Raw genomic sequence first — 15,888 nt, 5'->3', positions numbered from 1 at the left:
AAAAATCAATAGGAAAAAGGCCCCTTAACATCAGTCACCACATTACTCACTCACAGAGAGAAGCTCTCCTCATCTCTCCTCTGTTCAGAACAGAAAGGAGGTTGGGTGTCCATTCCTGGCATCCATTGAAATATGGGCATGTCTGAGGGGGCATGTTCAATGTAGGATAAGCCAAACCAGTCAGGAACTGAGCAGGAAGCACAAACCGTCTTTAGTGCATTGTGGATTTTTGAGGAGACATATACTGAGATATTTTGTGAGCACCATAGGCGGTTCCGGCGGGTGCCACATTGCTAACCTTTCTGCCATGATTTGTTAGAATGCGTCCCGCACATTTCCTCTTTCCTTCTCTTGTGTGCTTACAGTTCAACAGTTCTGGGGTTTCTTAAACCAAACTTTCCATTTACATCCAGACGGTGAAACTATTATGAAGCCAGGAGGATTCGTATCCCGGTTTATAGTTCAAGATTTAAAGCATAGTTTCCTGGTTGGGATTAATGGGACAGTGTGGTTTAAGAAGCCCTGGAAATATTAAATTATGGTGCAAGAGAGAGGGGAGGAAGGAGCAGAGGAGTTGGGGTGTAGACCAAGAACATTATGTCTGGACCGGGCCAACATCTGTTTAGTGGCCAGTTCTTCAATAATTGCTTACAGATTCCTCGACATCGATTTTCTCTGCCTTTCTGTATATCTGAAGTAAAATATGCATCTGAACGTGTGTGTGTGTGTGTGTTTCACATGCCCTGCTTTGGGATTGTTATTATTTTTAAAAAGTGGAATATACTTTTTTGAAATAAAATAGAACCCCAGATTCATTAGCCTTTCTCATGGGGCAGGTGCTCCACTCCGTAAATAATTTTGGCTGCTCTTTTTTGAACCCCTTCCTGCTCGTAATTGCCTCTTGCCTTTGCAGGAAGATTAACTGACAGCCTGTTTGGGTTTTTACATTTCAAAGAGTTATTCCTTTGTTATTGAAAGAGGATCACATTGGATTACATAGGTTCATAGCAATTGTGACCCCCCCCCTTCCCAGTCTGTGGCGCCCTCCCCATAACTCTTCAGCTCTAACAGTGGGAGGAACATAAAAATTGGTGTCTGAAAGGCCTAAATCTTCTAAGCTTAGGAGATCAGGTACTTAATTTAGACAATGCAGATCAAACTTTGAGTATTAAGTTAGCCAAGAACTTGTTCTGGCCTAGCAGTAGCTCCATCAGACAATTTCCAATTTGCTACAGGTTCAGCTAATGTGCATTTCTTAAAGGGTGTTTTTGTGATTGTTTCTTTCAGAGTGATTTGTGGTCTTTGGGGATAACAGCCATCGAGATGGCAGAAGGAGCTCCTCGTGAGTACAACCCAATTTCACACTTTATCATAACTTGGATTGCTGCTTGTTAAGGTTCATTATGCGCTATCAGCATGTCCAGTCCTGCGGTGATAAATTGTATATAGGCGATCACCAAGTAGAGTGTTGAAATGAGATAGATATGGGATTCATAGGACTGGATTCTATATTTATCTAAGACAGGGATTGGAATCAGTGCTGCTGGCCACCATAGTGGGAAGGAGGCTTAGCCTACAACACAAAGGTGTGTCGTAACTTGATTCTAGATTCAGGTAGGTAGCTGTGTTGGTCTGACGCAGTAAAAAAAAAAAATTGTTTGATCCCCGTATGGGACAGTTAGAATCATAGAATCATAGAGTTGGAAGAGACCACAAGGGCCATCGAGTCCAACCCCCTGCCAAGCAGGAAACACCAGCAGAGCACTCCTGACATATGGTTGTCAAGCCTCTGCTTAAAGACCTCCAAAGTAGGAGACTCCACCACACTCCTTGGCAGCAAATTCCACTGTCAAACAGCTCTTACTGTCAGGAAGTTCTTCCTAATGTTTAGGTGGAATCTTCTTTCTTGTAGTTTGGATCCATTGCTCCGTGTCCGCTTCTCTGGAGCAGCAGAAAACAACCTTTCTCCCTCCTCTATGTGACATCCTTTGATATATTTGAACATGGCTATCATATCACCCCTTAACCTCCTCTTCTCCAGGCTAAACATGCCCAGCTCCCTTACATATTCCTGCATTGCAGAGACCTTCAGGGTCCCTTCCAACTCTATGATTCTAAGTATTTTTCAAAGTATTCACTTTATTTATTTATTTAATATGGCTTTAAATTTGTTTAAAATGCTTTTTTGTTTTTAGATGTTTCTAACCTATTTTAAATGTTTTATTTTATTTAATCACAGAACTGTTTGCCATCCTGAGCTCCTTTGGGAGAAAGGCAGGCATATATATATATATTATATATATATATATATATATATATATATATATATATATATATCACAAGAAATAAAAGCCCAAGATGCCTTCACACTTAAGCTTGGTTCCAAGAAATGGAATGCCTGGTGGGAAAAGAAAAAACAGAGGGGTGGGATTGTCCGATTGCAAGTTCTCAGCAAAGTACACTGGGTTCTGTGGCAGAAAATAAAATTCATTCTGGAACATGGCTGAAAGAGAAACTGTGCTGTAAGGGTAAGCCTGCAGCTCTTAGCAGGAGTCATGCATAGCAGTGTGTTCTCACTGGGAGAGCAGAGCAGGCGTTAAAGCCCATTGACAAACTCAACAGGTTCAGCTTCCTGTGCCTCATGTGGTTGTAGAGAGAACACCAAAAGGATTTCAATAAAGCACTGAATGTCTTTGGTAGAATGTTCTATGTACTGTATTCCATTATGTTTTGTACTGTACCTGATGCCTTCTATTTTGGGGTTTTTTCCCCAGCCCTTTGTGACATGCATCCCATGAGAGCTTTATTCCTCATTCCTCGGAACCCAGCCCCCAGGTTGAAATCAAAGAAATGGTGAGTGTGCCCGCCTACCGCTCTCCACATATGAGCTTGATTTGCATGCTGTAAGGGGCCATTGTATTTTATTTATGTTCCAGGCACTGCAAAAAACAAGACAAAATCCACCTCTGCAAGAAATGAGGTGTGATTTGGTCCTTATTAAAAACGGATGGTAAAATGTGTGTGCAGAAATTGGACAACTTTGGTAGGGATGACAGGTTTTTCAAATTGCAATCATTTGCTCATCAAAGGTATGGGCTGAATTCTATATGTTAGGGGTGGGAAATCTATAGCCCATCAGCACCAGCCAACAGGTCAGGGATTATGGGATTTGTAGTCTACAAATGACTACAAATCTCATCATCCTTGCCCATTGGCCTGTTGGCTGGTACTGATGGGTGTTGGAGGGCAGCATCATCTGGAAAGGTCAAAGGTTCCCTGTCCCTGAGCTAGGCCAGTACTTTTCAGAAGAACAAAGACTGGGGAAGATGAAATGCTAAGGGTACAGAACAACAAAGACTGTATTAATCCAACAAGTTTCACATCAGATTCCATCTTCAAGGACACTACAGATAATAGCAATGAAGATTTAGATAGTGTAATGCTATTGAAACAATTTATACAATATAATAAAGGCAAAACTAATAGCATTAGAACAACAGCAGAAAGGGAAAAGGTCATCACATTATCTTCAAAAACATTTGGAATCCTTGTGCATATATTAAAATATACAAATACTCCTCAGAAAGAACTAAACAAAAAACTTTAGTAAGACCAAAGAGACCTCCTTTTCCTCCCCCGCCCCCCACCTTGATCCCAGTCTGGATGAGCATCCCACCCCACTCCAACTGCTATTTTAGTAGACAAAAGCAAAGTACTCATGGCCAATCATATGCTCAATGTCATGTCTATTTTGGCTCTGAGAGAGCTCTGGGATGGAAGAACAATGGGAACCGTGTGATTAAGTGTTGGGTGGTGAGCCTCCCCGTCTACATCAGTGAAAGCAGAGCATGCTGAGGATCCTGCCATCTGTCAGCCTTCTGGTTTTTAGCAAGGCTTACATTCACAGAGGAAAGCAGTGTTTAAACTCTGTTTGTTCAGAGTCCGAGAGATCAGCAGTTCCCTTCTGGACTCTGTGGTTCCAGAGTCCAAGGAGAAGTGGTCTTAAGTGGGTTTAGACCAGCCTGCCTATAGCATGTGAGGGTGCCTGACTCTAAAGCACTGTAGATGGAGATATCTTGTTAAATATGGAGAAAAATGGTATGTTGGCCGCAAAACCCCTTGGGGGCTGAAGATGAAGAAGTTAAGCCAGTGAAATCCACTGATAAGTAGTGGAGGATTTGGAGTCTCACCTGCTGCTGCAAACGGGGGGTGGGAGCAGAGGGAACGCCAAGGAGAAAACGCTCCGCTCAGTTCTTGTCTTTGCATCTCTGCACCTGCTTTCAAATGGCTTTAATGTGCTTAAAAGCAGCAGATTGTTTTATAACTCGCAGTCAGCCTATAATCAAGGTGAAACAGTGATTTCGTTTCATTAAGTGCTAGCATTTCTTCAGTGTGCTGTGGAACAATTTTTATTCCTTTATTCTCGCCGTAGTTGTTTTCTTGTGAATCAGTTCTTAGTAAGCCTCAGCAAGTGGGTGGCGTGCTATTAGGGGTGGCTTTCGTTCAAGGATCTCATAACGCAAGCATTTCCCCCCTTGAATCTGGGCTCTTTCCCTTTTTTACTATCAGCTGTCAATACATGATTTAATCAAGCCCTGCATTCCTTGATTTCCAGGGGGAAAGCCTTGTTAGTCTCTTTTGTAGTAAAAACGACAGTGTTTTATGGCATCTTAAAGACCAAGGGTTGTATCCAGTGAAGTAATCCTGTTAGTGCAAGGATTTTTGCTTGTGCTATGGAATTTCACCTCCCCCTGCTATTACCACCTGTACCCCAAAACCTGCTTCAGAGGCTTGGGGCATTCCCCATAAAAGATTTGGGGATGGAGTTCACAGGGTGGGACGATGGATGGGAAATGCCATTGCACAAGTGGAAGTCCTGGTGCGAATGAGAAGACTTCATCTGATACAACTCTTAACACATTTATTGTGGCTTAAGTTCTGATCATCAGATGCACCAGCTGTCATCCCGAATTGCAGATACATGGTTGACAGGGTGGGGTGAAATCAGAAGGAAATCAAATGATGGAACTGTGACTAAGAGTCTATTAAGGCAGAGTCATAGCTACTGGGACGGGGCGCAGGCGGCTAGCCAGGGTTTCTATCCCGGGTGAAACCTCCAGAAGGGCACTATTGATGCTCCCAGTTTGTATCTGTGTGTACACCAACAGACATGGGGGGTGCCAAACTGGGTCATTATCCCACATGAAATAAAGCCTAGTTTCACTCTTTGTAGTACATTGTTGCTCAGGGAGTCTGTAATTGTTTGGGTGGGGAGGTGCAGCATGTATCCATGCACACATCCACAGTGCTCCCCAGGGTCCTTGCAGTATGCAGACTCTCCGTTCCCCATTCTTCCATGCATGCACATGTCATCAACATCATCGTTCCACCTTTATTCCAAGAAGCCCAAGGTAGCTTTCATCATTTCCTCTTCTTTAAAATCTTAACAGCCACCCTATGATGATGGCTGCATGAACACAGTCCATTTAAAGCATATGCACACACACACACACACACACACACACACACACACACAAATAATCCTGGGGCTGTAGTTTATGCCTCACAGAGCTACAATTCCCAGCACCATTAATAAACTACAGTTCCATATATATATATATATATATATATATATATATATATATATATACACACACATATATATATATATGGCATGAGTGAGCTCTGTGACCCAGTGTTTGTTTTTTTTTGCTAACACAATGAGCTAGGATCAGCCTGGTTTTGTAACAGATCTATATACCTACTGTCCTATGAAGTATTGAATTTCTTCCTTTTATTTGAGTCTATAACAATAATTTGTCTGTCGCATTATAATTTTGCAGCTGAACGTTCGGCAAATTGGTGTCTGTAGTTAATTTTTCCCTCTGTGCACTCAGGAATATATCTATTATAGATAGGAAAGCATGAGTAAAGCAGAAGCTATTAATCACATGCAATACACAAGAATGTTTAAAATCCAGTTTGGTGGCAGCTGGGGTTCACCATCAGCTACTCCACAGCTATATCCATACAATTTTTACATCCCTTAAACATTAACAAGCAGTCAGTTCATAACCAATTGGTATTTACTGAAAAATAAATACCTTATAAAAGTATCTTGTAAAATTGGTGATTAAAACAGACTGAGCTGTGCATGCTTGGGCCCTGCAGATTTTGCACAAAACGTTTGTTTTATGCAAGCAGATTATACAAGCTAAAATTGTGCCTCTTGGACAGCTTTGGCCTGTCATGTTTGTAGTCAAATAGAAATAGATCGTCTCTTGATGTTCTGATGGTATCTACATTTTTGAATAATTTGGAACTGTTTATCATTATGGTTGTTTCCCCCCAGAGTGCAAGCGAATCCTTTCCCTGTTTCTCCCACAGTGCCCTTTGAGTTTAAGACATACCCTCTCTTCTTCTTTCTGATACGCTCTTTAAATGCTCAGATAGTAAGTAGGGCTTCAAAGTCTTAGTCCTCCTGTTTGTCTCCAGCACTGCCATCCCATTTGTGCAGCAGATTTGTACTTGCGGAATAAGAGTTTTGCAATGGAAGTTCCGTTGCTTCCTAGTTTTGGCGGGAGCGCCATTTTGTTTTGGTGGGAGCGCCATCTTAGTCGGCCTGGTTCCCATTGGTATTGTGTGAACGTTTATTTAATTACCCCCCCCCCCACCCGGTAAGGAAGGGATCGAGATGCCTATTAAAAGGAATCCCAGTCCTGCTCTCCCTTCTAAGAGGGTGATTAGAGGTCCGTCTCAGTCACTGCGTTCAGGACCGACCCCTCAACTTACGCTGGATCGCTTGACTGCCCTTAGACAATACCCAACCAGCCTTTACTCAAAAGGAGCACATAGAAATCAGTATTGAAACTGAGAGGGAACTCTCAATGCAGCGAAACTACTCAAAGCACTGAACGAAAGCGCCCAGAGAGCGACAATCGCAAATTGTCCAAAGTCACGTTAGCTAAAAAACTGCAAAGCTGCAGCTGCAGCCAAATTACAGGGACACCAGCCACTGCAAGGGGAGCCGAGTGGGCAGAGATCAATGGGCAGCAGCAAGCTCCGCAACCAGGAGCTTTCAGGGGCTGGAGAGCTAGAAAGAAGGGAAGTAGAAGGAAGGGTGGGGGGAGGACAACTCAAAATGGAAACAATAAAGAAAGCATTAATAAAAAGGGGAAGAATAATGGAAGGATATCACCAAGACGATCCGTCAAAGGTAAGTCTCTCGACTGCACAGAGGACATGCTATTAGCTTGTTCTGAATGCACAAGCTGAAAGAGGAAGATGGGTATAGATTGGTCCCTTGATTTGTTTAAACTGCGCCTCATTGGCCAGATTGAGCCCAACATTGAGGGACCTACCAATCGGGGGTTTTGACCAACCAAGCCAACCCACCCACAACACAGGAGGTCAGTCTCCAGGTCTCACCGCAACACGTGCCCTCTTTTAGGGAGGACACGATAAACCCAAACATCCCCCTGTATAAATATTTTGATAAGGGTTAGCAAGGCAGGAATCATCAAATGTTGGCCATGCAGTAGACATATATTTCATCTCCTGGATGTTTTTGTTAGCCTTTAGAATTATATATTTTTAAAAATAGGAACTGAAAAGTGTTATGTTTACAAACCCAAAGGGGTTAGTAGTTTCACTTAGCCTGAAGTTTCCAAACTCCATTAACTTCTGTCTGAATGATTTGCATAGATTAAGAGGCCTACAAGTAAGGCCAGAAAAATGTAGCTCATGGGGTATTGGGGGAGGCATGGCAAGAAAGTTGTAAAGAATCCCTCAGGGTAAAGAATGCCTCTGGCCACAGGGGTACCTAAAGTTTTTAGGATAAAGAGAGCCATCTACTGACTAAAAGGGGATGATCATAATCTGATAGGTCTGGTAAAACTCCCATTGTGAAATACAGCAATATTGTTTAAACTCAGACATCTAGCACAAAGGAAAGAGTGAGCACTATGTATAATTACAGAAACAAATATTGTGACTTAAACATTGGTCAGATCTTCTCTCTTTCTTTCTTAGGAGGTCCAGATCGTTTGATCAAAGGATTTTTTTGCTCATTTGTGTGTGAATATCTGTTTGCCACCTATAAATCACAGGTTTGCCATCTTGGTAATTTAGGGCTGTCTGCATACCATACATTTAAAGCAGATGCCTTCGCCCCCAAAATCCTGGGAACTGTTGTTTATCGCTACAGTTCCCTGGACCCTCAACAACCTATAGTTCCCAGAATTCCTTGGAGGAAGTCATGCCCTTTAAATGCGCTTTTAATATATGGTGTGTGCACAGACAAATTAAGGGAGAAATATTGTAGGTTCTCAGTTGTCATAAAGTTTAATGGAGCATTAGGTACTAATGATATAGACATTGTGAGAAAAGTAGCTTGACTACAGAGGAGTTTGACTGCCCTATGTCCAGGAAGTTGAAAAACACAGTGGTCATTGAGGCGCCTTTAAACCTTTTTAACATTATCTTTAAATACTTCTTAGAGAAATGCAGTAAAAAAAGTGACAGGCAATCCTTACGTTTAGTGCAGGGTTACTTCCTGTTGAGGAAACAGTGTTACGGATTAAGGTCAGCCTCCTACTTCCAAAATGTAGCGGTAGATGAAAAGTTGGGAGGTGATCACCACCCAAAATTTATAGACTTTTGCAATTCAGTTTAAGCATAGGCCTTGGAGAAAGGCCAGAACCTGCTCATAAATCCTGCCTGACTTCCATAGATTGAAGCAGGATTTAACACATAACACATTACAGTGGAAAACATTACAGTTGCCCTGGTCAGTTCATTTAAAGCCCTAACCATGTTCATTTAAAGCTCAACCATCCTTGAGTTCCATTGAATTGCGTCTTTCTCCACCCTTGCACCCCACACCAACATCTCCCTTGTAATATAGTGCTGAAGAAAGAGGCTGTTGGAATATTTTTGTATTGTTTGGGGGGACAGGAAATGCTATAATATACCACTTATTTTTTAAATGCCTGAGATATGACATCATTACATTAGTACCCCGTCCTTTCACCCAGTTGTACCCATATATGGCAGCCAATGCAGGTGACTGACTAGAGAATTTAAGCTTTCATTTGTTTCTCAAATACATGGGCATCTCCATTTCTCTACATGAATATGTAGAGCTTACCATATTTTTCCATGTATAAGACGCCCCCATGTATAAGATGACCCCTATTTTTTTTAACCTGAAATTAAGTTGTTCAGCTTTTGGGAGGGTGGGGGAGGTCACTTCTGCCAATCGCTCACCTGCCTGCCCACCACTGCCGATAGCTTGCCACAGCCACTGCCGATCGCACACCTTGCCGCAGCCGCCAATTGTCTGCCCACTCGCCGCCACCAACAGCCCACCTGCCCACTTGCCGCAGCCGCCAATCGCCTGCCACAGCCAATCGCCAGCAGGCCTTGCTGCAGCCACCAATCGCCGCTGTCAATCTCCTGCTTGCTGCTGCTATTAACTGCACGTCCCCCTCTGCATTCAATATCCGTGTATAAGATGACACCCAATTTTTTGCCTATTATTATTTTTTTAGCAAAAAAGCATCGTTGTATACATGGAAAAATATGGTAATTTGTCAACTGCCTTCAGGTAATGTGAGGAGTAAGCTCTGCTCTTTGGTGTGTACATTCACACATGCAGGTAGATGCTCATTAGTGCAGGCATCCAACACACATGTGTACCAACCTGTTGATTAAAATCTCTCTGTTCTTTTCCACCTGAGGAGTGTGCCAGCAAAACTGGTCTTTTCAGTGAGGAGTGGGCACTTCCTCATTGCTTGTTTAATCTGTTCCTGAATTCAGAAGTACTTTCTTTCTTATCCTAATGAGCGTATTTAGATAAGCAGGAACTGTAAATCTGACAGCTTTAGAAGATAACACTTATTGTTTCATCCTGCAGTACAGTTTCGGTCATATCTGCCAGTTTGAAGCATTAATTTAAGCTAATATTCTTGTTTACCAAAACTGCATGCTGCATCGTAGTCCATCAGAATCTTCCTTTATTGTGAATCCCCAGTAGTCATTTATGTTTTATAACAGGGTAAAATTGATTCTCAGAATGTTTGATAAAAGAATAAGATGCTGAGCAATGAATTCTAAGAATTTTGTAAGATTTGGTTGGGTAGAATTTGCATGTTTTCAGGGGAAAGAATGAGAACAACAGCCTAAAAGTATTCTAAGAAATAACTATTCCAAAAAGTAACTGATTTTACTGAGAGAGAGATCTGAAATTTTATTTGTGGAAGACAAGTATATTCATTATTGTTATTAGCAGTATTAGTATTATTAATAATAATTCAGTTTATATCCCTTTCCCTCTCCAAGGAACTCAGGGCAATAAACACAAACATAAAGCAATGTCATCAGAAAAATTCTATAAACAGTTTAAAACAATCATATTCTTTTGCACAATTATTTCAGGAACAGTATCTTCCTACCATCAAATACCTGGGTTAATTGGAAAGTTTTAAAATACCTCTTGAAAGCCAATAATGAAGGAGACAGATGAACCCCACCAGGGAGGGCATTACCACAAGTGAGGACCCACCACTGAGAAGGCCCAATCATAGGTCAATGGCAACCAGGTAGTGCAGCAGCTGGGAGCTGCTGACAAGGCCTCACCTGCCAATTGCAGGGCTTGAGACGGTTGATATGGTTTCTGGTCACAATAGTTCCATGCAACCCCCAATCCAGAGGCAGTATGCCTGTGTGAATACTAGCTTCTGTGGGAAACGATAAAACTTGAAAGTGTAGATGGCAAGAGATTTGCCCTGAATCTTTAGTATGCAGTTATGTGCAATTAGATTATCTAAATTCACCGTGATTTCAATGTGTCCTCTGAACCATTTATGTGCCCTGAAGTAAAACATCTAAAGGGGACCCTTGATAAGACTGTTAAATCCAGGGTCTAAGCTTACGTAGCTATACCACTGTCTGCGGCCATCACAAACATTGCCTTTATCTTGTTACCTATACCTTTAGCTGCATGTTTTCTTCCCTCCCCCCAAATTATCCAATTTGGGTAGGTCAAAAAAGTTCCAGTCCTTCATTGAAAGCTGCCTGGTAAAGAATCATGGCCAGAGGCCAACCACCGAACAGTTGATGAAGCATCCATTCATTCGAGACCAGCCTAATGAAAGGCAGGTTCGCATCCAGCTCAAGGACCATATTGACAGGACTAAGAAAAAACGTGGAGAGAAAGGTAAGCAGAGAAGGTTATTCCAGAACCTAAGCTTTTGGAAATGAGAAGATCATTGTGCTGGTCCATAAAAGTGGTTGCCTATTTCTGTTGATAACAGATGTTTCACATTTTCCATATGGAAGACGAAGAAACATGAGGAAATGAGGTGTATCCCAGCACTCTGGGCACTCAGCACCATGTTCAGTTTGTTTTCTTCAGGGTCATCCTTAACAGATGTTACCGCTGAAATTCGGTATTTCAGATGAAAATGAGCCCTTCCATGGAATTAACAAAAATAAAGAGTTCGGAGATACATTAATGGAAGAGAGAATGGAGGGATTCCCAAATGTAATAGAAGATAAGAGAAGATGCATACTCCCCTAGGACCGATGAGAGATGAAAAAGGCACCTACACATTTCCTCAGGAGCAAATAAATACTCTGTGGTCATTGAGGAGCAGTAGGGAGATACAGCTTGGGCTGCCACCTGTCCAGGTTTAAGCGGACACAACTGCATTGATTTTATTGGGGTTTCAACCAGGCCAGGGTATTTTCTACTTCATGTTTAAGGCGGTAGGGATTTAAACACAACAGTATATTTAAACAGCAATGGAGACACATGCTAAAATGTAGGCTATCTTTTTAAGTTCATGTGGACAAGCCATGAAATTATCTGGTAATTTGTTATGTTATATTGCATTGCAAAAGCACTCTGAATATTTCAGAGAAGCAAACAGAAACAGAACGAGCTGCCAGATTTGTTACGCCGTACTGTTTAATGCAATAATATTTATTAATGGCTTGGGCTTTCTCAAAGAATAGATTTGATACTGATTGAATGCTGATTGAATAGGCTCATAAAATGAGGAGCTATTTGCAGAAGAAACTTGCTCAATTAATGCATTTCCAACCTACTAACTTCAAAATGTGAATTTATTGATTTTCTATGATGCCAGTAAGAAGTTCTATAAAATATTTTGAATTAACACATCACTGGCCTGGTTCACATGTCATATTAAACCGCAGCTTAAAACAAACTACGGATTAATGTGAACAAGAAGCATGCTCCTTCCCTGGTCCTGCTGCACTGCAGACAGAGCAAGCAACAATCTGGCTTGTCATGCGGTCTGAACGAGCCAAACACTGATTTGCTTTGTCTGTGGCACAGCAGAAGCAGGGAGGATTGGCCTAGCAATATTTGAGCGTTGTGCTCTGACATGCTGTTCTTTCACATTAAACCATGGCTTGTTTTAAACTGTGAACTGGGGCAATATTTCTTTGGCTTTGCCATTTCATCATTATTAATTTTTTAGGTGCAAGCATATTAGGGCTGAAGTTATGGGGGAAAGGATAGGGGTCCTTAAAGAAATTCACAAGCCTCAACCCCTGACTTACTCCAGCTTTTGTCAAATCATAGCATCCCCTCCTCCTGTAGTATTCTAAAAACAAAAGCTGCTGGAGGCAGTGAAGAAAAGCAGGCTGCCCCCAGCCCCTGTATACCTGTTGTAGGTCATTTTATCAACTCAATCAAAAGCAGATTCTAGTATAGTGTTAGGATGTGTTTTGTCTTGAAAATGGAGGTTATACCCTAGAATGACAAGTAATTTAATAAATGCAGCTCATTCCCCCATTGATTTTGTTTGCCATTATATTCTGCATTTGGCTTCCTTTCCAGTGTCATAGGAAATGCAGGATAACATCTTAACGGACCTTTTATGTAGACTGGCTAGAAGGAAATGTCAGTGTTAAAGAGTGGTACCTCCGGTTGCGGACAGAATCCATTCCAGAGCTCTGGTCGGATCCCAAGGTTTCCGCAACTGGAGGGACTACTTCTGCGCAAGATGTAGTGGTTCAGAGCGGTGGACTTGTAATCTGGTGAACCAGGTTCGCTTCCCTGCTCCTCCACATGCAGCTGGTGAGTGACCTTGGGCTAGTCATACTTCTCTGAAGTCTCTCAGCCTCACTCACCTTACAGAGTGTTTGTTGTGGGGGAGGAAGGGAAAGGAGATAGTTAGCCGCTTTGAGACTCCTTAAGGCGAGTGTAAGGTGAGATATCAAGTCCAAACTCCTCCTCCTCCTCCTCCTCTTCTTCTTCTTCTTCTATGTATGTGCGTGCGGCGAAACACTTCTGGGTTTGCCACTTTCGCAACTCGAAATTAACGTTACCCAATGGTAACGTAAGCTGAGGTGCTACTGTATTATGGTCATAAGAAACTGCTTTATACTGTGTTAATCCGGCAAGCCCCATACTACTGACTCCTTCAGTTAGCTACAAGTATTCAGCATATTGCATGAATCCCTTTACCAGCCCCACTACCAGACATCTTTCCTTAACAGGATTGCTGTGAAGATATCAGTAAGATAATATATGTGATGTGTAATAAATAATAATAAATGTAAAGTATTATTATTTATTGGCAATTGAACCCAGAACCCTTTGCATCCATAACGAAGTTTCAAGTCACATTACATCTTATTTCAGTCCTGTTCCTTATAGGCTATTAAGATGTCATAGGTATATTCAGTATACATATAGTTGGGGTTTTCCCATGATTCCTAGCTATAGCAGGATGGATTTTGTGTGTATTTCAGGCCCAAATGATGGGGTTGCCCATTAACTTTATGCAGCTGGTCATTTCAATACATAGTCAGGGGTCGTCATGAAAAACGTAAGAAGGATCTCAGCCCTTAACTTGCCTCAAGAGCTTGAATTCAGTATATTCCTTTGGTCTGCATACTCAACTGAACAGGACCTGATCATGGAAGGTGGAATGTTTTGAATGCAATCTTCTTAGCAAGGTTTTTTTTTATCTTTGGTAAAATACAAACTTGTGGGTAGGTTGTGAGGTGAGAAGCCAATTCTTTAAACCATATTGATTCCCCGCCCCTCAGTGCCACAAGTTAAAATGGAAAAGTTTTCTGTTCTCACACCAGAGCCCAGGGGCCTTCATCTAGCAGGGGAAAAAATGAATGATTTCTGTAAAGGATGCTGACATTCAATTGTGTTCCTAGATGAGACTGAATACGAATATAGTGGAAGTGAAGAGGAAGAGGAAGAAAACGACTCTGGAGAACCCAGGTAATGAATAAATTGTTCTTTTCTGACTCTGTGTGCTTAAGACCAGTGGAGTTTAATAGAAAGTTGTGTAGGGCTAGAGTGGGAAGAGACAGAGAAGATACATTGCCCTCAAAAATTGTGGCAGAGTAGGCAGCTCTCCCTAAAATTAGATTACTGCTTGAAAGCGATTCCTTCCTCTTGACTCTCACTCCTCCTATTCCTGACTCAGGTCTGCTATACCAACAAACATCTGGGCATGCTAAGAACCTAGAGGCGCTTCAAGATTGCTGCCAGTTTGAGGGTGGGATTCAGTCGCATACAAGCACATTCAGGTTGTGCGGTTAAAGTGGATTTGGCGCTCTTGCACAACAAACCTGCTCCCTCCCCCCGAAAAAAATTGGACTTTTGTTGTAAGAAAAATGATTGGAAAAAGTACTAAATAGCAATTGCTTTACATGATGGCATGCATAACCACCGCGCAAACAAATCAGAACGAATGCTCCATAAACATCCAGTGTGATGTAACCTCCCTGAAAATAATTTACAGAGGATACTGGAGCACATCTGTCTGGTCCCATTTAGAAGTTAAGCAGTAAAGCAATTTCTGGACTGTACCACTTAAGCCTACATGTGGAGGCTTGTGAATTCCAGTGTTGCTCCCAGGAAAAGTTTCATACAAACTTCATGCCATGAAAGACTGGTCTGAATCCTTTACTGTCTGATACGCTAGCTTTCTACTTGCGAGAAAGATTTTTGCATAGGAGTGTCTAAAGCGGTACATTCCAGGAAAAGTGTTATCGCTTGATTCCACCACTTACAGAACCTGGGCTTAGGACGGCGCATAGGGAGCCTTGACAATCTGAACTGCAGTTGTGGCTATACAGATATAAATAAGATGATGTCAGTCTCTGTAAAGTATGTGACACAGCTGTGGAAGTACAGGGTTCTCAGAATATTCTCCAAATTAACTGACAGTGTTTTAGAAGTTTGTGTTTAAAAGTGAGCTACTGAACACCTCACAGGAGTCAATTACTACTGCCCTGGCAGACTTAAATTTGCTCCTGTTTCTCACACTCCTGCTTCCGCTACATGATGCTGTGCTTGGTAGGGCTGGGCGATACCACCTTTCCAACAGCCCGATGTATCGCCAGCCAAACATCGCGGCTTGGTGATATACCGCAATGTTGAAAAAACAAGCTGCATTGGCCTCTGCCCACGAGGCACCTGGGGAAAGTTCCCCAGCTCTCACCTCAGGAACTGAGGCAGTTTCACCCAGATGTTCGCAGGCTGGGACAACACAGCTTGCTCGTGCAGCTCAGCTGGGGAGGGGGAAGGTTCCCCCTCCCTAGCTGAGACAGCCCCAGTGTTCCTCCTGCTCACAGGTGACTAGGCAGAGCATCGGGGCTCCTTCGCACTCCCCTCAGCTGAGCAGTTTCACGAAGCTCCCCCCCCCCATGGCTCATGGGAGGCAGTGGGGCTCCTTTAACTACTCAGCTTAGGTAAGGGCAGTTGCACACACCTCATCTGAGCAGTTTAAAGATGCAGAGGGAGGAACAAACTGTATTGGGAGCTTGTTTCTCCCTCTGCATCATATGAGGGGAGAGTGCGATGGCGGTTTCACTCAGCGATATATC

At 42.4% G+C, this 15,888-nt stretch overlaps 1 protein-coding gene across 9 annotated transcripts in view; it reads left to right on the top strand.

Moving 5' to 3' along the window:
- Positions 1 to 15,888, top strand: part of TNIK (TRAF2 and NCK interacting kinase) — a 291,826-nt gene that overhangs the window by 190,694 nt on the left and 85,244 nt on the right. For all 9 annotated transcript variants that reach the window (XR_014526345.1, XM_083503823.1, XM_083503822.1 and 6 more), the window contains 4 exons: positions 1,288 to 1,342; positions 2,775 to 2,853; positions 11,043 to 11,218; positions 14,209 to 14,275. Coding sequence is in view for 8 of the 9 variants with exons in the window: in XM_083503823.1 (XP_083359949.1) it covers positions 1,288 to 1,342; positions 2,775 to 2,853; positions 11,043 to 11,218; positions 14,209 to 14,275 (377 nt within the window). In the remaining variant the exon portion in view is untranslated. The remainder of the gene's footprint in view (positions 1 to 1,287; positions 1,343 to 2,774; positions 2,854 to 11,042; positions 11,219 to 14,208; positions 14,276 to 15,888) is intronic.

This window comes from Podarcis liolepis (assembly GCF_965112155.1).
Source record: "Podarcis liolepis genome assembly, chromosome: 5".
Classification (NCBI taxonomy): Eukaryota; Metazoa; Chordata; class Lepidosauria; order Squamata; family Lacertidae; genus Podarcis; species Podarcis liolepis.
This window is presented reverse-complemented; position numbering and strand designations above follow the sequence as displayed.